General features: G+C 39.6%; 1 protein-coding gene across 4 annotated transcripts in view; it reads right to left on the reverse strand.

Annotated features, from left to right (window-relative positions):
* cep112 (centrosomal protein 112) overlaps positions 1-22742 on the reverse strand; it is a 62005-nt gene extending 39263 nt beyond the window's left edge. For 3 of the 4 annotated variants that reach the window (XM_053852651.1, XM_053852652.1, XM_053852649.1), the window contains exons 1-17: positions 22653-22742; positions 22209-22317; positions 21388-21578; positions 21143-21288; positions 19047-19128; positions 18271-18348; positions 15521-15568; positions 15383-15451; positions 12305-12391; positions 10199-10298; positions 9727-9839; positions 9155-9298; positions 7303-7445; positions 6810-6939; positions 6609-6701; positions 6470-6529; positions 5343-5422 (exon numbers count right to left, since the gene is read on the reverse strand). In XM_053852651.1, coding sequence (XP_053708626.1) covers positions 5343-5422; positions 6470-6529; positions 6609-6701; positions 6810-6939; positions 7303-7445; positions 9155-9298; positions 9727-9839; positions 10199-10298; positions 12305-12391; positions 15383-15451; positions 15521-15568; positions 18271-18348; positions 19047-19128; positions 21143-21288; positions 21388-21578; positions 22209-22311 — 1667 coding nt within the window. In that variant the 5' untranslated portion in view covers positions 22312-22317; positions 22653-22742. Of the gene's footprint in view, positions 1-5342; positions 5423-6469; positions 6530-6608; positions 6702-6809; positions 6940-7302; positions 7446-9154; positions 9299-9726; positions 9840-10198; positions 10299-12304; positions 12392-15382; positions 15452-15520; positions 15569-18270; positions 18349-19046; positions 19129-21142; positions 21289-21387; positions 21579-22208; positions 22318-22442; positions 22626-22652 lie in introns of those variants that run through there. The other variant, XM_053852650.1, reaches the window with a different exon arrangement.
* Between the last annotated feature and the right edge of the window lie 801 nt (positions 22743-23543).

Genomic DNA, 23543 nt, shown 5'->3' on the forward strand with positions numbered 1-23543 from the left:
AACTTTCTGTGCGCGAACGCGGGTGGTCACTGGAGTGGTAGACAGAATGTCACCATCAATAACAGTGCACTGTGGCTGAGATGAAAGGATGGAGAAAACGACTGCGGGAGGCCTGGCAGGGAGAGGCAGGCCAAGTGAGGGTGCCAGCACCAGGGCGGCATGTTGGCTTTAAATGGATCCTTGGTCAGAAAAGTGGAAGGAGAAGAAACTCAAATTAAAGATGTGGCCTTTGCTAAAGAGGAAGTCCTCTCACCCCTAAATCCTAAATGGCTGTTTACAGAGAGGAAAGAGAAAGAGAGAAGATGGAAAGTGGCAGTGTTTGAGCGAAGAAACTCCAGTCATACCGTCGCCACAGCTCGAGGGATGCTTCTCGTCATATTTATATAATAACACAGTTACTGATCAAGAACGTTGCCTTTTGTCTATTCAAGAGATCACACTTCAGGTCACATTCTTCAGAAACTAAGGGTTCCAATATACTAGCATGACAAATGCTGACTGACGGTAATGGTGCTACCTTGGTCTTGAGTGATCCCAAGATGAAGACTGACATATTATTGCAACAATGTCTGTGATGATCATGAATTCCCTTCATCTGTCTCTCACAGAAATTACATATAGTTAAAACGCCACTCTCCATCAAAGACGCATTCGTCCTATTCAACCTGGTAGATGTGACATGACAAGAAGGAAGCCTGAGCAAGATAACTTTCCAGCCACTACTGCAAAGGTCCAAGCATTGAAGTTACACTTTAGTCAAAAATAGCTGTTCTGACTGGGGAAAAGTGAAATCCAAATGGTGGCCAACAGTCCTTTTTTGAAGAGCATGAACATGTTGCATATTGAGGACACTTCCAGAGCTGTCTAAATTCCTCTATGCGCACGTAGGAGTGATTTCTGTTTAAGTATGCAGCACAAATTGCTGGCAAATGTGAAGCCATACAGATGTAGACAACCTAGAATGACAGACACACTGATCCTCACATGCAGCTGACGCAAGAGAACACACTCAACTTTGAGGCAAACCTAATTGCTTATGCAAATATCCCTCTTCGTATGTGCAGTATTTAAAAAGCATACAGCGATGGTGAGGGCAGAGGAGGACACGAAAAATAAAAACAGAGTAGAATGCACACTTGCATGTGGATGCCTCTGGTCTCTTGTTTAAATGAGTGTGTGTGAGCGAATGCGTGTGTGTGCGCCTGTGCGTCTGTGTCTGTGAGCTCATCCAAATGGAATGATAACGAATCCACAGACACATCAAAGCTGCTTGGAAAAAGAGGGAGCACATGAAACGGGAGAAAATACAAAACTGAAATATTCAACATCCTCTGAAGAAAAAATAAAACAGGCTGGGTTTTCATCTGCATCCCCAGAGAAAAAGAAAGGAAGAGGGGAGAAAAATGCAGAATATGAGACAGACAAATAAACATACACAACAGAATAGAAACTAATACAAGGGCAAGAAAATAATAGATTTTCAAACAGAAATAGATATTAGGAGAAGCCCTTATGTAGCCGGTGAAGAAACACTAAATTAGATACACATTCGTGATCTGGGTGGAGACAGCAATAAATGAATCATGGATGTATAATTACATCCATAGAACAGATTGTCAAGATCATTCAGTGTGCTATCATTGTGAATATTAATATCCATACATTAAGTTCCACAATGATACTCACAAAAAGCGTAAACAACTCTGTTAAAAGGAAATGTGCTATTAATAATAAAATAACTGAGAGAAACTGGAATAACAGAAAGGGGGCTTTTTAATTTATCAATATATCAGAACACAGTGTTTGAGATGAGAATAAATGGAACTTGAGCAAATATATATCAGGCTTGGTGGGTAAAGTGGTCACAATTAACTGATGATGCTAATGAACAAAAATTGAATGACCTTACTCAAATGCACAAACAAGCCAGAACATTTCTTTCCGCAGAACAGCATAATTCATAAAAAAGATATTTACACACACACACCCCTTATAAATTTGAGCTCAAGCCATTATGTAAATAATAAACAACATAATTGAGTGTTAAAAAGACCTGTATATTAATTAGGTGAAGAGGCAGTTATTCCTGCAGGAACCTCCAAATGATCCTACTGGAGTGCTTGGCTTCAAGCAGTTGTACACACACCAAAGACACCATTAAGAGGTCAAGCTAACTGTCCTTCGACACTGATGAAATGTTAAGCAGTTGATCTACACGTTCCCATGTTGTTAGCAATGGGCGTATTTATTGACCAGCGTGAAGGTAATCTATATCAGGATTTATACCTCTTCTCGCGTATGTTCCCTGGTTCTTATATTCCTCTGTGGGGTAGAGCTTCTCCTACTCTAGAGTTCCACACACACACCCCCCACAGGTGCGTGGACATAGAAGTCGATATTGACCGGAGTAGACTGAAGCTGACACTTAGCTGACACCTAACCCAGATACAGGACAATATCAAGGAGGGAGTCATCATATTTCTAGACGCTTCACGCTACATTGCGTCTAATGAGTGAAATATTTAAATGTTTCAATAATATATAAATATTTAAAGTTATTATTTGTACTTGTAGTTTTTATCAAGATAATGAAGTAATTTTTTTACTTCTCCATTCTGGAGTTAAGATAAAGAAAAAAATGTTGTAGCTGTTGCTATGGAAACACTGTACCAGACTATGTATTGATGCAGTGAAGCTATTTTTTGCGAAACATTTCCACATTCTTTTATACAGAAGAAATCAAGGTAGGAACGTAAATTTTTGTTTGGACAATCAGAAATTCTCGCTGAGTCCATCCCAATGGTTCGTGATGTATAAGTAGATATGCATTTAACACAGCATACTGAGGCCAGGACTTCAGATATGCTCCACAGTCTCCAGAACATGGAGGGCATTTTGAGCAGTTCTACTTGTTTAATTTAATCATCCGTCCTCTCCCTGCTCCACGCACACACCTAGTGCACCCCCTGCATGTGGTCTTGCATGACTTTGAAGTTCTCTTGGATCGCCTTTAAAGGCCTTCCGTGTTGCCACGGCAGCAGGCAGGTAGCAGACATCAGACTCCTCAATGAGCATCTTCGTGTGTGTGTGTGTGTGATTGTGTGTTGTGTGTGTCTAAACCTGAGTGCTTCATTAGCTGAGAGCCTGATGGGCCACTTGCCGTCTCTCAGTGTTTAACACTAAATGAAAGAAGGACTGGCTCGTTACTGATACTAACAAGGATAAACCATGCGTTTACAGATTTTTTGGCTCTGCCTAGACAATTAATCGGAGTAGCAGCAGAGCTTGTTGAACTTCAACGAAACCATGAACACTGAAACATCAACATGCTGACAACTATTTTTAAAACACAACTGTGACTACAAGGATTGAAGAAAGGAAATTCAACGAAAGAAAGCAGTTGAAATATTCACTGGGCCACAGTTATGGAGCGCCAAAGCCACAAGAGGGGTGATGGCATGGGGGCTGGACTTGGAGAGAGCAGCAGAGTGTGTTGAATCAGCCCAGCTGGCATTGTATTTAATTGAGCAGAACACATTGTAGTTTCACCCACCAAGTGTTTTCTGCTCTTGAACAAGAATTATGGCCTTATGTGGAAGCACTTAACAGCTGGAATGCTTGCCTCAGTGAGTGAGTGGACAACAACGTTGAAGGTTGCTCAAGAAATGGGCTGGGTTCATAGACAAGTGGACATAAAAAAAACAGTAACAACTGCACATATATTTGTTTCTAAAATTATTTTTTTTATTATGTTTAACATTCCTGACTCTGATGCTAACAGGCATTTATTTGACTTTATTGCGATCACATAGAAACTCTGCCCGTTTCTTGAAGACAGCCCAAATTGCATGCGAAGCTCTGATCTCTATGACTTCTCATCAGTTTCCAGGCTCTCAACTCCAATAGCACTGCTCACAGTTGTAAAAAAAAAAAGATCAAAGTGAGTGGTGCAAGAGTTGGCTTGTTAAAACCGAACTCCACCTTAAATCAGAATTCATGCACACTGTTCTCATGATCAAAGAGTTGAGCCAGGAGACATAAACAAGTCTAACAAAGTTCGAAGCCACAAAGTCATGGCTCAAATGTGTGAAGCTAATAACTGCAAAATAAATATCATGCTTAACTAATGGTGTATACGTTGGAAACATCGTGACCAGAGGGGACGATTAACCTGCAGACTCGACTGATCTGAAAACAGTTTTTGATACCCTTTTGAAACACCTCTGTGCTTCAGCTTGTGTGTGCCTTGACTTTTTAAACGCTTCCTAACTATTTCACCTTCCAGTTATAAGAATGTCCAGAAGACAGCGGCATTGCTATAAAAAGCTATAGCAAAGCAACAGTTTTAGCGTGGCATTACAACATCAGCATCGGCATCAGCAGCATTTTTGGTATTTAACTTGTCAAACATGGAAGAAAAGATAAAGACAAGTAAATTAAATTAGCAACTTCAATCAATAAATTAAGATGTCAGCTAGTGTGACATAATTCAGGAAAATGAATGGCAATTGTGCATTCTTTATAAAGAAAAAAATAGTGGTGGGACTAACAAGTTAATTACGATTAATTAATTACAACAAAAAATTAATTTAATTGAACAGTTTGCTCTCCAGACAACAGGGGACCATGTAAGTGCAGGAGTTCCTGGTCCACTGATCACACTGATGCATAAGACACGTGGCAGCTAGGATGATAACAAACATGGAGGAATCCCTGAACAAAAGCAGTTTGCTTTTGTTCAGGGAGGTTTTTCACTTCACAATGGCCAGGGTTTCCACTACTCTGAATGTACTTGAAATTCTTATAAAATACAAATTCTTATACAAATATTTTCAAGACATTAGAGCATTTAAATAAGGTGATATAAAAACTTGAATATAGCCACCATCGTGATTTATTGTGCCATTGTCAAACTGATGCAAAATAAACAATATTTTGTTGTTTAAATGTATGTATGGCTCCATCATTAGTTTCACTAATATACCAAATTCATTCAAATTGAAAAATGTGGCTTCTTGTGGCAAGTATTCTTATACCACTACACAGCGATTAAATGAGATTAATCACAAATTCTCTAATTAACTAGATTAATTTTTTAATCGAATCCCACCAATAAAATACACATCAGAGCCACAGTAAAACAAGCATTAAAATGAATTTGAATTGAGGTAAATGTGGCACCCAGGCTACACTTTGACCTCATCATAAGTTCATTTTCCAAATTTATATATAGCTTGAAAGACTAAACAGTAAGATGACACTTGTTATAAGGTTACCCACTTTGCAAAGGAGAAGCATTAAAAGCCAAATGGTTTGTTTCTACACATGACATATCACTATACCTGAGTGCATCTTCTAGCTTTGCGATCGCTCTCTTTGCTGCCGCTCTCTCTTTCTCAGCCTCACTTTGAATTGCCGAGACCTGTGAGTGCAAGTGGGAGAGAGGTGTAAGTGAGAGCAAGTACAGGGACCATCAAACATCACTCAGTGAAAGTTCTTCAGCCTGTTACATAAATGTGTCTGCTCCTGTCTCTCCTCACCATCACCTATAAAAAGGACCATCTTTTTTAAACAGGTACACTAGCTCTGGATCATTCACAGCCATATGGGCCCCAACAACGTCATGGTTGTAAAGTTAGACCTATTCTTGGATGGAAACACCAAAACAGGCTGTATAATAGTAGTGTATAATACAATAGATTAAAGGCAAACTGATACAATCAGTTCAGCTACCAGTGGTTCAATGGCCAATTAAACACACAGACCCACAATAACAAACGCTACTTTGAAGAAAATCCAGGTGGCACATTGTCTTTGAAGCAGATCTTTTGAGTCTGGAATGGTCGAGCTCACATTGTTAACAATGTTTTACGGTCATGACGTCCTGATTGCTTTGAAGAGGGACTTCCAAATGTCCAGAAGTCTGCGTTGGGGCAATTTGCTGCACACCTGGGTCACAGACTGAGCATGCTGCACATTTTCTTTATTGAATGACCATAAGTTTTTACTTAGCTTAGTTCATATTCATTGACTATTGATAAATGTTGATTTAGTTGAACAAGTAAACATCTAGAGATACAGCAGATGGTCAAATTAAACATTTAATACAAGAGATAACGCAAGAGGAATGCATTTAATGAACACTTTACATATAAACCTAACCATGGATATGCAATGCAGCGACGGCAACTCATGGACAATTATGTTCAAGGCAACAAACAGGCGCCTGATATCCTCTGTGACCTGATCACAGCATATCAAATCATGATTCAGATGTTGTCAAAATCAAAACTGAACTTCACTTTCAGCCTGGTGAGTTCTTATAGATCTCAAGCCTAGTGACTGTGACTATAATTCAAGATTCCCAAAGTGCCCCTGAACACGAAGGGGCTTTGTACTGGCTTCCCTTGAAAACATACTGAACATAATTTCGAAGTGAAAATCATGGGACCCTGCACTGTCAATGTACCATTTTTTCACAGGTCATTCGCAGTTCTTCCATTTCCTGTTGCGATTTTAAATCTTTATCCTGGAAAGAGCAGACGCCGTTAAATGATCAGACACAAGTGTTAAAATTAGAGCGTATTTACACACACACATAATCATACCCTGGCTGCTCTCTCTCTTTCATGCTCACTGACCAGCAGCTGTTGCTGAAGATCAGCGATAGCTTTCTCCAAAAACTCTCTCCTTTCAGATTCCTTAAAGACAGGTGAGCATGATGGAGAATAAGTAGAGGCCTACTAGCCAGGAATACTAATTGTTGAGACCACAAATGAGGCCATGAGAGTTGTCTTGTTTTAACAAACCTTAGCTGCAGACACTGTGTGCTTTTGATGCAAGTGGCTCATCTCATTGTTATGTTTGGTTTCACTTCGCTTCAACATCTCCTCATAGGTTTCTTTCTGCATCTCCTTCTCTCTCTGCAAGACTTTAATTCTGGAAATAAATGGGGTCAAGCAGTGTAGTCAAGAAGTCAATGGCAATGATCAGATGGAATTTGACAGTCGTCAGGTATAAGCTCAAGCACAATTAGATTAGATGATTTATTTGGTTTTTGCCCCTAATTCTTTGGCGTTTTACCTGGCAATTCCAGTAAAGATGTAACAATTACATTGTTACAAAACCTAATGAAAACTTTTGCTGCAAACACTTCCATAAGACAAAATAGAAATGACACCATATGGTGGAGTGCAGTCACAGTTAAAAAAGACAGAGTCGGCCTGGGTGAAACGTGTCCTGGTTTTTTTATTTAGCTCGATTGGTCGTCTTATTAATCTTTCTTATGAACCAGTTCCGTACCTATTTATAGATTCCTGCAGCTCAACACCCAAAGATGCCACGTGGATCTCCAACTGAGCTTTCTCTGCCATCACAGCATTGACTTTGTCTGTTTCCATGGACATTTGCTTGAGTCGCTCCTCCAGGTCGTGAACAGCTTGCTCCTAGATAACAAAAACAAAAACACATATTTTTTTTTCAGACCACTGAAGACCAAAGATTTACAAGATGGCCGACATCAAATATATATGTCTTTTCTCTCATGTGTAAGTTGCTCTGCAACTTTGAGTAGCAAAGTTATTTTGACAAAAAATGCTTCACAAATGAGAACTAGTGAAAGGCTGTGAAAATGTGGAACATAAAATAAATGAACTAGGGTGGGATTCGATTTTTAAAAAAATCTATTTTTGTGATTAATTAATCTCAATTCATCGCAGTTTAATCGTATAAGAATATTTACCACAAGAAATCACATTTTTTAATTTGAATGAATTTGGTATATTAGTGAAACTAATGATGGAGCCATACATAGATTTAAACAACAAAATATTGTTTATTTTGCATCAGTTTGACAACAGCACAATAAATCACGATGGTGGCTATATTCAAGTTTTTATATCACCTTATTTAAACTAAAGCTCTTTTAATGTCATGACAATATTTGTATAAGAATTTGAATTGTATAAGAATTTCAAATACATTCAGAGTAGTGGAAACCCTGGCCATTGTGTAGCAAAAACATCCCTGAACAGTTTGCTTTTGTTCTGGGATTCCTCCATGTTTGTTGTTGTTGTTGTTAGCATGCTAGCTGCCACGTGTCTTGTGCATCAAAGGTTACGTGTTGTCTGGAGAGCAAACTGTTACATTTAATTAAATTAAAACAATGAAATGAATGATGAGTGATGAGTAGCAGTGAATAAAATCAGACACATTGAGAAAATGTGTTTAAAAACTGAACATGGTTCATCAAGTCTATCTTTTGACACAATGGAATGCAGCAAAGAGAGACAGTGAAAAGTGATGATGGGGATGATAAAACAATAATTGATTTTGGATGATGACGGACACTGATGATGACAGAAGGATGGATGACAGCTAAACAAGGTGGTGTTTTTGCACCTAAAAGACATGGAATCAATATTGCAGAGAGAGAAGTTGCAAAAGAGCAGATAATCTGAAGACATATTGTTATAGATACCAACATTCAAGTCGTGGTTGGAGCTCTCAAGAGCAAGATTAGTTGTACAAGACTATACATCGCTCTACACAGCAGAGGGGCTGAAAAAGACAGGGGGCTATTTTCATTCTCTAGGGTCATGTCGCCGCCAATTACTAAAAAAAAAGAGGCCCAGCACTGTCCAAAGTTTGACAGCTCTTTAATATGTGCTTGCTGACAGATCAAGGCCAGCAGCGAAATAGGTGCTTGTGAGTGTTAATATTGGCAATAACTCCAAAGATTAAACTGCTGTGTGCATTAGAGATGCACCCAATTTCATCCAAACTTCTCAAACCTTTAATAAAATAATAAACTACAGAAAACGCTTTCATGTGTGTGGATTTTCATTCATCTTATAATTGTGGTTGCGCAAGAGCTGGCTCGCGCTAGGATCAAATATATCTGATGACAGCTTTAAAATATATTGTGCCCAGAGGTTGAAGGAGAACTGTCTTCTTTTGAGCTCGGAAAATTAAGCAGGCCACACAAAAATGGAATTAAATACTGAAAAAGAAAGAACTGGCTTTTAACCCACTAATATCCACAACGTTTTCAACATTTCACAAAGAATTTGTTTGACCTTTCTATGCTATTTAACATTAATAAAGTTCAAGGTGTGTCAGTCGTCTGAATCGAGTGAGAAAATCTTGCACTCACGGCTGATTGACGGCGAGCCTCATAAGTGGCTTCCACTTTGGCCATTCTGAGGTTGGTTGCCTTCATCAACTCCTCAACAGTCATCAACTGCTTCTGCTGCAACGCCACTTTGTGCTGGTCAAACTTGGCCTGAGCCATTCTCAGCTTGTGGGAGGAAAGTATATTCACGACATCAGCTCTGAAACACTCAGTAAGGGTGCTGAAATATAGTAACAGAGTCAGTGAAGGTCACAAACACTTTTGATTCTTCGAATAGTATATTAATCTCGAGGAGGTGACAGCACCATTATTATTAAATTATTGCTCACTATTTTTGTTCTGCAACAGGACATTCTCATAAAAATACATTTTGGTCAGAGTGCAGAACATTAATTTTTATACACGTAAGAGCCTCCATACTACAATACGCAAAGAGAGAAGAGACAAAGATTTTCTTTACAAAATACACAGGTGCCCAGGTGCTTGCAGTGAGGTCCACAAGCTTCATCCGATCAGACAGTTTCCTCTGGCTTAGAGGAGCTTAGAGGGGGTTGGGCTGCACCAGATCCCAGCCCTTCAACTTTTCCCACTACCTTCCTTTCCGATTCGTCTTTCAAGCAGCTCTGATCCAACATCTTCCTCAGCTCAGCAATCTGTGCGCCTTGGCGCTGTTGGATGACCTGGGACTCTTGAATCGTTTGTTGAGCTGTGAGGGGAACACACACATATAGACACACACACACACATATATGCACAAACGCTAGTCAGGTCTTGCCTCAGGGTTTGAAGACCCACATATACACACAAAGTTCTCCTCAAAGACATGTCAGTAAATCAATGTCACTAAAGATTCTGCTTCTATCAAATGGCCAGTAGCAATTCAAGTTCATGTGCTTTCCATCAAGTGCTTTCAGAGACAGGAAAGAAACAGGGCTGTTGAATATAGCACCAGAGGAGTATAAGATTAGATTTAATAGCTATGTAGTTTATACTTTTATTGTATATATACATCATTGGTTCTGAGACAATACTTTGACATCTCCCCCAATACCGCTGACAACTCACCTCTGATCTCCAACTCATGATTCTGCTCTTCCAATTCCTTCATCTTGGCCCGATACACACACTTCATCTGGTCCATCTCACCATTTTTCCTTTCCAGTATCTACAGAGAAACTGTTCAGTAAAGCCCTCACAATTCAAAAAGGCTGCATAACGGCTCAAATGCCACTCACTGATTCAGTAAATGTGTCGTTTTGTATTTCTAACTACTGTGGAGGAGAAGGACAGTACTCCTGTGGGGATGCTGAACATGAAAAGCGCGTGTCACCGACCACCAACACACAGCTGGAGCTGATTGCAGTCAATGCGCAACATCGGAGGACGTGTGACTCTTTATGTATAGATGTCATGTTCCATATTCATGTCTATTCCTTAGGAGGATTGAGTCTAACTGAGTCAAATGGAAACTGAATGAAACAGCTGTGCCAAGGTGCCTAATGGTACCCGCCTCTGCTTGCAGTTGCCATCTGTGCGTAATTAGATAAATTGGGCCGTGGAGATCGGGAGCGCCAGTAAGAAATGACAGCGGAGGTCCCTTCATGTGGAGAAATTTTTTATCGACTATTTTGTGTTTTTTTTTTGTTAGTATTTTTTTTTAATCAAATTCCACATGTAGGGTTGTGAAAATAAACATTGATCAGGTGAGAACTCAGACAGAACAGTGAGCCACAAACAATCCTGCCAAGAGACATTGATCCGTATTTTTAATAATCCAATTCAGGGGACTGGAATTTATCGTTTCCTGCAGTGTCGCCGGGCAACTCCAGCAGCGGGTACTTTGTACACAGTGTAGGCAGGCCAGCGCACATCCTGTCTCACTGAATCCGAGGGATTATCAACTGGGACTCTTGAAGAGTTTGTCACTGAGAACAGTGTCTCCATGTTTTTGAACAAAACACGGATGTAAACCAACCGTAGGCGTAGTTTACACACAGACACTAGCTGACAGCCTAAGATATGTTAAGTAACCCCTGATCTAACACAAACATAATAATGAAAGCAAGTGCTCTAGTCATTAATAGATCTACATCTACAGGGCTCAGTCATGAAACACTTGTTGCTCTTTACCCCTGACGCTAACAATTAAGTTGCTACTACCAATGTGTAGACGTCAATATTATTTAGTACTATGAGTATTAACTTGATTCTGTATTTCAGAGTTGAAGATATTGCAAAAATCAAATGAATTTACTATAATTTTGGAATTTTCCTGTTCAGTCCATGTCTTTTAATTGTTTAATGTTGGACTGTTACATCCAAGAATTACCTCTGAAAGTATATTGGTTCATAAAGTTATGCTTGTTATGAACGCCTTTTGCGCATTCATACTAGGAAAAAACGTGTATCTCAATTGGCTGATAAAAGTCCTGCATCAGGGTCTTTTATGTTGAGTTATTGGGGATTTTAGAGCAACATATAGACAATTACCATACACAACTCACTGCCCTGCTCTCCAATTAGCCTCTCCATTTCCACTGAGGGGGACAATGATCAGTAACCCTTCAGCAGCATATACATTATTCAAGAGGAGACTAATTAAAACTAAACTTTCCACGCAGCTTGTCCGAATCCACTTGGTCCTCTTTGAAGCCAGTAGAGGAAATTCAGGGTAAAATTCTGAAAATTAACTTGGACATAACTCACAATCTGTATGTAATTAGAGTCGGAGTAAGCTGTCATCCTGTCTCTTGTCAAACACAAAGCAAAGGCATCTTCATATTGAAACATTTTTTCTCTCTTTCAATGGTAGCTCCTGTCACAGCACAGGGAAGTCATTCTACACTTACAGTACTGTAGACTTGTATACCTTTGATCTGCACTTGATTTGATGGGCACCTGAAGAGGAAAATAATTATCTCTAAACCTATTTTCGTTGGCGAACAGCGAGCTAAGAAGATATTATTTTTAAACTTCATTCAGTCCATTTATATCAAGAAGGAACCAGTCACAGCTAATTACAGGGTCATCTTATCTCAAGGATGCAGGCATTTCTAACAATGTTAATCTGTAAGGCTTTGAACGTCTTTATATAAAATGGTTACCTTACTGCAGTTATAGCAAGTAATAATAGAAATTCATAGCTAACTGAATTCCTTTTGATAGACTTACATTTTCAATGGCTGCATCGTGAATTTGCTGCATCTTCAGGATATCCTCCTGATGTTTGGCCTTGAGGACCTTGATCTTGAGCTCCATCTTGAAACAGGAACAAAACCATGATTCACTTGTGAGCAAAATGGGATCATAAAAGCATCAGCACTTTTTAGGCATCCTAGGTTTGGAGACTAGTGTTGTAGAAAGCGCAAAACTGAGACCAATTTGAGAGCAAGACCCAGACTGAGACCAAATTTCACAAAATACAACTTTGTTCCAATGAAATCATTTCGGTTCTTCATTTATTTGGAACAAAATGACTCTTGTTTCTTTGGCACTAAAAAATGTGTGTCTGGTCTCAGGTTCACTTACACAATGATTCATAGAGCCTTGATGACTCTATTGCTTGACCCTAAAACAGCTGAGCAATAGAGAACTCATGTGCTCCATTAAATAATATTTGTGATGGTATAATTCGTGAAAACACAGAACTATTTACCATAGTACAGCGGTCAGAATAATTATAAGCAGGTCACGATTATTTCCGTAGATTTGCTTGACCATAACCACTGGCAAAGTGAGAGCAATAATGCTTCAACAGAAAGGATCCAGCTAATGTTGCTATGGGGAAATGAAATGCTCCAGATTCCCATGCAAGTGTCGCATCAACAGATTAGCATCTCCAATGCATAGTTTGGTCACGATGCAAATGAAGCCATGGTGGGTTTAACGTTTCATTATTAGATTGTGTGGCTAAGAGAGCTCTTGAAGAACCTCATTAGACCCCTGACTGTCAGAGTGGCGCAATACGGACACAGCCGTCCATGAGCAAATTCTTCATGACACTGGCACAACAGAAGGAAAATATGTATTAACGTTTTGGGACTGTAATTGTAAAATCTATTTAAAAAATAAGTGCTTGGATTGTGTCGAGTTCAACAGTTCACTTTCTATAATGATTCAGAGCTCCATTAAAAATTCAGAGTCCACAAAATAAAAAAAGTCCCTTCATGATGTCTCACCTCATTATTGCATTTCAGCTCGATTTAAAAACGGTATCCTTGACAAAGTTCTGTTAAATATTCTGTCTCTTTGTGCAGTCTTTTTTTTTTTTGATTTACCACCATTTCTTGTGCAATTGAGGGGACCACAAGAGACCTGTCAAAGTAGAAAGGCAAAAAGCAACAGAGAAGAAGAGAGAGACGGCTATGAGAGAGAGAGAGATGGCAGTGATTGAAACGCGGAGAAGTAAGTGAAGACCTGATTCTGAAGGCGCCTAAAAAAAGAAAGGAGGGGGGAGGTGGAGGCACATGTGGGGGTGTCACTTTCTCATCCTCTTTTCAAATGCTCTTTGGAGAAAGTTTGTCAAACTAGATCAGGGCGTTTAAAACTTGTTTATAAAGGCGTCAGTGAGCAAAGGAAGAGGAGGTATGTCGTACACCTAAGGGTTCTAAAGGCACCTTCAATCAGCCAGACTGGGTGGTAACAGCTTTTTTCCCTTCTTCAGAGTCATAGCTAGAAGATGGCATGTTTTTTGACACTTTGCCGTTAGAGGATAAGAGTATAGAAGGAGGCGTATGAGACAAGGAATGTGAGGAGAAGATTGAAACGGTTGTTTCTCTGCTTAGAAGCAGGTTTGGGTCAAGACCTTTTTCCTCAAGGAGATGTGCTCACAAAGTGTGCGCTAACTGTCGGGGCTGCACAAAGCAAGGTTGTTTTTTTTTTAGAATCGTCTTTGTGATGCTTGTGATGCACATTGTACTGGTGGGTTTTTCATCCCTGGTAAACACAGATGCTGCACGGACGGACTTTATGCAACATTCTCTTATCTACTGAAGGACAGCGAAAGTCCGTTTCTGCGGCCTCTATATATGTTTATTGTGGGATGTGCTCCTCATTTCATTTGAAAATAATAATTAAAGCTGGTCTGAACAAACATACCAGACTGCAGTATGGACATTAACAAAATGCTAGACTGCATTCGCTCATCGTATGCCCTTTTTTATTCGAGGACGACTTCTAATGCTTATAACACCCAAAATATCTCAAAACTGAACTCCAGCTTTCGTTTGTTCTTTCAGTAATTGAATGTTGAACGTAAGCACCACTTAATTTTGTGAAGCTTAATATTCACATTATACTATGTCATTCATACGTTCAACATCATTTACAAAAAACAAACAGTGTTTGAAAGCATCATGACAATTCATGACACAGTTGGCCCCTTGTGTTTACTCAACCCAAAGCATCATCTGCAAACACAGAATACAGAAGTGGCCTCTTTTAAACAAAAAAAAAACTCAGCAGCTTGCTCTATTTTATCTTTGAAAAACGATCAGATAAGACAGACCATGACCTACTAAATCACAGGCCGGGAGCTTTATCCCAAAGGATCCCTAGATTAGAGAGACTGCATCTTTATGGCATCAGATAGTAAAGGGGTCTGATCCCCAGTCAGTAGCTTGTGACCATCAGTGTGACTGCTTACTCATCTGCCATGCAAAGCCTGCTGCCAACAGTCCCTCGGGTCAGAGAACAGTTTGAGGCAAAGCACATTCAAACAGCTCTGGTTAAAAGACTGCCTGCCTTAAATTGACCATCAGATCTAAAGATTATTCAGACGCAATCTTCTTATTGTACTGTCTATCTGTATAAAAGCAGTGGCTATCAATCTATTTAAACTAGTGATTACTGTAGTAGAGTAGCTATTACAAAATCTTTTAACCCCCACCATCCCTTGCATTTACATTGAACGTACTAGAGTTGCATCCCTGGTCTGTTCAAAAGGGGCTACTGTGATTTATTTGTTTTATTTTTGGAGATTTCAGTTGTTTTATTTTGAAAGGTAACAGGACACTTTTATTTTGTTCCCGTGCTCCACTTCAGTATTCACATGTTTGGGATGGGTTGGCTGGTGGCTGTACCTACCATCTAAAACAGTCAACTTGGGTCAAATGACTGCAAATCATTAACGACAGTGTTTGTTGCAGTCAAAACTACTAAGGGACAGGAAATCTGTTGCTTCCACTCATTCTTATTCTACTGCAATGAATAGAGACATTTGATTATTTAACTCTTTGCTCAGGTGGATACCTTTCTGCTTTGCAGTTGTTGTGAGTCAGGTTCATCCATTGTGGACTCTTCATTTCCCAAGTTGTCAATCTGCAGAGGTAAAGAAAAGCAACTCAAAGACTAAGGATTGTCCTCGATAGACTTCAAGTGAAAACTTACTGGTGAAAAATAGACAGTGTTCTCTGGCAAATATTGGGAATTTTCAACCTGAAAGAGAGAAGCGGAAAAAAGCCCTCAGGTTTCTTTTTCCAAACCGAAGGGCACTCATTAAAATAATCTAACATCCACCCACACTTTGATATAAACAATGTGGGAAGAAAATCAAAAGCTTGGCGCTCTGACAGAACCTCTTTCGTCATCTCTGTGTTTAGAAAAACAGGATCAGTGGGCAACAAGTCCTGGTGTACATGAAAGTACAGTTTTATTTTTCAGCTTGTCCTTTTTTAAAACAATACAGACCAATAATCTGTAAACAATCTGTGGTCAGTTTACAGACCAAACCAGACTTACAGTTTACATCCATGCCAATAAGTAACAGTGCAGGCTCTTTGATTATAATATGAACCATAGTTGAGGGGAAAACAGTGAGCCGCAAAACCCCCAGGATGTACAGAGGGTCAGAGAAGAACTGTCTCTATTGCATTACATCAATGCAGCGCACTAACTCTGACATAAATAAATCCCTGTGTTGACAACCTGCTATTTTCTTACCACTATTTGACGCTTGTTTATGACCCCATTACTTTCTTGTGAACTCGCACTATACACTAACACTTTTCGTGCATGCACTCAGGCTGTCTGTAGGGACTGCCAACTAGCAGCAAGATCACGGCCTTTCAAAGCAGCAGAGCTGACTTTGGAGATGACAGGCAGCCATGACGCCAAGCAAACAGTTCTGTTGCTAAGCTCTTCATCATGGGGATGAAGCACATGAGCGAGAAATAAGGGGAGAAGGAGGGAGGACAAGGAGGAAGGAGAGTTGCTGTGAAGAGCAGGGTCGTGTGGGACTTATTCAGTCTTTATGGAAGGATTTAATGTTGTGAGGTGGCCCAACCCACATAAAGCTAATCCAGAATGAATGAGAGATAAAAGCATGGGAACTGAAATAACCCCAGAGCTCAGATCCTAAAATAGGCACAGCAACTGTACAAGGATAAAGTCACTATCTGACGCTTCAGGGTGAGCGAATGACAGGTGAAAGAGATGAAAGCACATCTGCCACCTCTTTAAAAGACATGATGCAGGTAGAACAAGTCAGATATGAGGTTAGCTGACAGACTGTAAGCCCTTAGTAAAAGGAGACATTACGCTTATTTATAATTAGATTCCCCCAAAAATGTATTACATGCAAAGGTGTGTAATACAGTGGAGCCACAGGAAAATCTTACACTAAAGTGGGAGAGTGTTTCTGCCAAAGACACCTCAAAAGATGCCTTTAATATTTGAGGAGCCATTACATCAAGACCAATTGTATTTATTTAGTTAAGGTTTGCTTCCATTATATGTGTGGGCTTCATAATATGAGCTCGCATACTGAATAATGTCATTGAATTAAGTTAAGTCACTGAATTAATTCATGGCTGTAAGGTCACACTGTGTTGTTTGGATGTGGATGAGAGCAAAGAAAGCACTCCTCAATATGGGCCCTGAATACAAGCTTAAAATCCAGATCATCTGTGATGTGTCGTGAACCCCGACAAAACATCAGAGGTAAGGCCTGTGATGTTGTTGATACGATTCTATGGCTGAAGTCAAATTCATTAAGAGCCTGAGCCCTTTGAAGCAGCTATAAAACTTCTGTAAACTTGAAGGGGTTCCGAGTGTGTCGGCATGTTTTGGGTGTGAAGTAGCATCTGTTGATTTGAAAGATGCAGGCTTGGGGGAGTGTTGCCAAGCAGTTCCTCTTATCAGTGTCTCAATACTGCGCAGAGGAGTGCAGAGCAGAGTAGTGCACAAATTCACGTCTACAGATAGAAACCTCAGATTACCTCAGTCAGTACTCCGGCTACGAGAGATAGTGAAATATAGTCTTGTAAAAGAAAGCACTGCAGAGAAGAAAAATGAAAGGAGGATTGGTGTGGCAGGGCTTGAAAGAGAAAAATATGGCAGCCTGATAAAAACGATGGAGGTGAGATAAGGAACATGTGAGGGATTGAAAGACATGAGGGCAGAGTGCTTATCAAACTCGGGTCTGATGCAACACACTGATAAATGGGGGAACATGTCTTCAAATGTTTATACAACCACGTACTCTCTCTCCACTTGGTCTCTGTCATGAAATCCCTTCTAGCAAAATAGTGGCGGTCTTGAAAGGACGTAAGTGAAAGTCACTAACCCCTCACTAGTGAATGGACTTCAAATGTAACTAACCTTTGGCAGAAGCAACATGAAAAGGCAGATGATGAATTAATGCAGACACCTACATGAAAAGTGTTCACACTATATCTCTGAATTATCCTTGAACTACCCTAAAAATGAGAAAAAGAAAAATGTAGCAAAATAAGGACGTCTTTGAGTATCATTTTCTATGCTTCTTTTTATGTATGCATGTGTTCTTTATTTTTTGGAAGCTTCCACTGTGGACAGGGTGTGCCACTCAAAGACATACACCTGACCCATAACAGGGTTTATGGGGAGGAGGGTGTCAAGAAGGACAGCCACCGTTGGCACAGCCTGGCCTCAAAAGAGCACTGTGCAGTGAACACATTTGTGTATTCTCGTGTTGTGTTATTCCTTAATGGGGTTTAAAACTCCATGTAAGGAGGTTTCACCCTACCGTACCTTACAACTAACAAACATCAGATTATTTGTCACAGTGAACTCAACCAGGCCTTGTTGTTGAGTTCTGATTAGTGTAGACGCAGGTAATGAGTTTTAGTCAAGAGCTCAAGGTGTGCCTCAGGACTCACCTCCAATTTCCAGCGGTTGACACGTGCCTCCAGGTCACTGTCAATGTCAGACACATCAACCCCCAGTCCGCCAGCACCCTAAGGAAGAGAAATAAGTCAAAGTAAAAAAGCTGCAGTGATTAAAAATTACAACGGCTGTTAGATCTTAGCGAGAGAATGAACCCAAGAGATAAGACAATAAGTCAACCCTATGTTTGTCACAAAGTCGACAAAATGCATGACAGCAATTGAGAACTACACAAAAATGACTCATGAGACTACATGAAAACAAGCATTTACATTTCAAGATTCTTAGTGCAGGAGTAAAACACTACGGTAGTTTTCTTTCATACACCGTTTTCACCACACGTGTCACTGTATCAATCTGGCAAAGCTTTACTTTTAGTGTCGGAAGAGACCAAACATAGATTCGCTTATGTATCCTCCTTTTCATTTTGGACAGACTAGAATAGACTAGAAACACGCGCGCATATGTATTCCAGTTTCTCAATACCAATTTGTCAAATCAGACTCCATCTCATTTTTTACATGCTTTGTTATCACACTGCTTCAATAATTCTGGGAGTTTTATGAGGCATAAAAATATCAACATCAAATAACATGGTCTTCTCGGTCTTTCCTTTGCCTTGTTGAACCCTTATGAAGTCTTGCACAAGTGTTCAGAGAAGAACAATCAGATGTTATCATTATAAGCAATATAAGCTGTTTTCATTCAAAATGGAACTATTTTTATTAACAAGATTATCCAAAATCATTAAACCAATCCGGGAACTGACCGTTCCCTCCCCTTGTTTTGGTGAGTGCTTGAGAGGACTGGAGGTTGCAGGTTCTGCTGGAGTCCCTTGATGCAGCATTTGCCTAAAAAGAGCAACAAATGTTTGTTTGTCCCCCTTCATTTTGAATTTTAGGTTGTGTTGACAGAAAAGTTTATGCACATTACTTGATAATAAAGCAAAACCACGACCATCAAACCTCTGCACCAAGTGTTTCGCATTTTCAAATGGACCATGGGAGTCAGTTTAAAGTCATAAATTAGGGCTGAAGGATAAAAAACATAAAAGAGTGAAACTCTGAGAGGAAAGTGTTCAATTTTGGGCCTCTAAGTCAACAGGTGGATGAGGATAATTAAATCAGATGTGTCTGGAGTCGGAGGCCCAGAGATCAAAGCTGAGGCAAGTCGGGCCAGAGTAACACACACACAAGCACACACACGAAAATGTGAACGCCATGTCGACCCTCACAAGCTGCAGCTCGACTGATTAAAGCAGCCCGACATCCACGCAGCAGCTTGACCTCCAGGTGCAGAGCCAGTGGGCCACATCTGAGCCTCAGGCACACTGAAGGAAGCAGTCTGACCTTGGGACAAAAACATCCTTCTGCACCTCACGCCCTCTGCCAAATTTTGACTCCACCTGGAGGTGAGAAGAGTGGAAACACTCTGGCTTCAGCTGCAGTGACAACATTATTTCCACGCTTAGCAACAAGGGAAAATGGTGAATGGGAGTTTTAATAAAATTATGTAAATGCAGAAAGTCAGGCAGACAGAGATAAAGACAATACAGAGTAAAACTAAAAAATGCAGCAGGTTACTTTGATTAATCAGACTAATTATTAAACAATCCCATCGTCTAACTAATTTATCTTATCTGAAGTAAGATCAAAACAAGTGCTTTTTTCCTTTAAAAATGAACGAAGAAGAAAAATCTCCTTATATGTTTTGTAATGTGTACCTCTAATTGTAATGCACGATTTAAACTGTTCAAGTTGTGGACCTTTTATGTCCAGATGACATGACGTCAAGTCACACAGCTTCTTAATACATTGGTCAAAACAAGACCAGAATTGATCCAATGGGCACATTTCAAAAGAAGTTTTCATTTGAAAGGTCCCATGTCGTGCTCATAACTCAGTTTTTCACTCTCCTCTTTCTGTCCTTGCTTCAATACATGACCAGAAGCAGGATAAGATGTCTGCTTTTTCGGAAAAAAAAATGCAGTTTAACATTTACTCCTTGAATTAATTCTATTTTCTATAGGTATTCAAATCTCCTTATATATGTCGTAATGTGTACCTCTACTTATAATGCTCGATTTAAAGAGGTATTTCTTCAACTCTGCCCTGACTCATTGGGATTATTGATGTTCAAAGCAGTGGCACCATCTAGTGGCTAGGAGTGGGTAAATAATAGCCACGTGCCTCAGGCGTATAATGTAAAACGAGGCATTATCATATATGGTAGACACCAAATCCAGGAAAAATCCTGACTTAAAGGTTCTTCACCCAAACTGGACCGATTGTATCCAACCAAACACAATGGAACTGACGTGACATCAGGCGCCAACCACTTAAATTGAATAGCATAGTGTTATTTCTACTCTACAGGTTGGGACGTTGGCAGAGCAACTTGGAAAGTGTCAAGAGAAAAAAGATCATTTGTGAGGTTTCTCATTCCCTTGTTTTGTTTTGAAGTTCTCCGCTTTGAAAATGCAGGATGGACGGCTCACGCAGACTGATGCAAGGACACTGCAATGTCTCTTACTTTTCAGACCGAGAGCTGTGAGCATCAAGGAGAGACTGATCAGCCTTATCTATAACCATCTTCAAAGTAAATGTAATGCTCACTGATAAAAGAGGAGTCATCCTGGGCAATTAGCAAATATATACCTGTGAAATATATACAATGTGATTTTATTGTTTTATGCACCACAAGGTATGGAATATAAAATGAATTGCATTTGTTATCCATTATCCGATTTTTCCCACTTAAAATGATGGCTCTAGTTAGCAATATACTTTAATATAATGCTGAACTTAGAGTATTGCAATATATCACAATGTATCATGCCACCACATCTGCAGCAAATGAAAATACCTGTAGAGAGATACAGTTGGAGAGGGCCGTGAACGCAGCAACCCAGCAACCTGTCCATCATCAGCAGAGTCACCAAGCTCTTCGGTCAACCAGTCTATGCTCTGCTGGTCCAGTTTCCCGCTTGGTTCCTCCTCAAAGTAAATGGACTAAAATAACAACAATAATGTTCATACTGCATGTTAGCAAAAAAATGTTTTGGATGACAAAGTTGGCCATTAGGAATCATTAAGACGAATAAGATTTACCAAATAGGCAGGAAGTGTCTTGAGGTTTCCAGGCTCTGGTTTGTAGGTGAATGGCGCCTCGAGGCGTCCTCTTTTGAGCATCTGAAGGAGCAAACGACTGTACGAGTTGCGGACCTTCAGAGTTTTTATGTCGTGATGAGATGACGTCGGGTCACACAGCTTCTTAATCCACTGGTCACAACGTTTGCGATCTATTACAATGGAAAACAAGAACACAATTGATCCAACGGGCACATTTCAAAAAAAGTTATTTCATTGAAAGGTCCCATGTTATACAAATTTCTGGGGCTCATAACTCAGTTTTTCACTCTCCCCTCTCTGTCCTTGCTGTAATACATGACCAGTATGTTGTTGAATCCAACCATATATGAAGACATTTTTGAATCATGAAATTTACCAAATGAAGCTTTTAGGATTCACTCTGTTGACAGCAAATAAAACATTCTACCCAAGACCTCCTGATTGGGAACTATGATTAATGTAAATCTTGACTCCATTTAATATCATCATTTTCTTTTACTTATATTATTTTGTCATTCTTCAACATTCATTTTCTTACTTTGCCATTTTGTTCCTCACTTTTTGGCCTGGCGGTGTAGTATCAACTAATACTAATTAGTCAAATGACGATGTTGTAGATAAAACAAATACATTTATGTGTAGGGGTTTATGCAAATTAACCTCATACAAAAGGCTTAATCATTTGAAACAGTACAAATATCATACCGTTTCTATCTCATAACAGCAAAAAACATAGAACTGTACCAGTGTAATACACCGTAATGATGACAGTTAACACGAGTGTACATTAAGTTAGTTACCTTTGCTGTCAGGGGATTTAAGGACATACGGCTTCAAGTGCCGAAGGTCATTCTCAAATTGTCTGTCAAGCTGCTCCACAGTCTCTGCATGTCTGCGGCTCATGTTGGACTGAAAAAAAAGGATGAGTCACTGTCGTGTTCAACTGGTGCACGAGCTAACGTGGCTAAGCTACACTACGCGCTGATGAAAATGTTCTGGGCTGAAACCACAGCTGTTTTAATAAACGGTCATACCTGTCAGTGAAAAAGCAGATAGCTAACTAAGTTCAGCTTTTCGGAAAGTGTGGTGTATTGGCCCCTAAATCAGCAAAATTCCATCAAGCTAGTAAGGTGACCGTTTTCGGCGAGCACGGCGGCCGTAAACAAACTACTAACAAATAAGTAGTCAGCCGTAATACAGTTAGTCGATTAAATTAAGAAAGAACATATGTAATTCAAAAATACCTAGTGGACAGATTTCGCCGCTCAAAGTGGTTTAAAACTTCAGCGTTGATACTTTACGACACATCCGTTTTCCGGTAGGAGACAGTGTTGCCATGGCAACCGCTCACCAATCCGGCAAGATTATATGTTTTATAGTATAATCATATACAGTAAAATAAATGCTAAAATATAATGTATTGTTACCATAAGTGCAGTATTGGAATTGCCCTCATAGAGTCGCTAAACTCCAATCAAAATAACTGTATTTATGAATCAGGGTGCGTAAAGGAAGAGAAATTGAGCGTCGAATTTATATTCAAAGGTATTATGTTTTATTAAGTAATTTTATTTTTCATTCATGAAATTTACTACCTAAAAATAAAGAAAAAAAAAAACTCAGCAGGATGACCTTTAAAAAAATGACATCAGAATCTTTGTCAGTTTTCATTGTCACTTATATGACTATTGATAATGTTAACAGTACTGTACATGCTGAGGGAAATTTATGACAAAACATAAACCAACTGAACAATTTCTTCGTTAAATGCATCGAGTCACTCCACTGCCATTTCGTAAGTAAGTGGGAAAAACATCATGCTAATTTGTAGCGGTGACAATTTAGAAATATTAGGACGTTAGCCATCACTGTCCCCTTGAATTACGTAGTGTGAACAGTAATTTCATTTTATTTTATATTTTTTCATCACTCAAGCTTGACGACACTTCCGGGTTTTCGTGGACGGACGTAGCGTTGCCATAGAAACAACCTCCCATGTGGAAGATTGATTAGAATCAACGCCAAATCATAACATACATGCACAGATTATAGTGATAGAGGTATCACGTATTCTACAACTGAATATGGTGGGATTTTAATTTTACTAGTGAAACTTCAGTGGAAAAAGGTGTATT

Source organism: Synchiropus splendidus, chromosome 19 (genome assembly GCF_027744825.2).
Source record: "Synchiropus splendidus isolate RoL2022-P1 chromosome 19, RoL_Sspl_1.0, whole genome shotgun sequence".
Taxonomy (NCBI): domain Eukaryota; kingdom Metazoa; phylum Chordata; class Actinopteri; order Syngnathiformes; family Callionymidae; genus Synchiropus; species Synchiropus splendidus.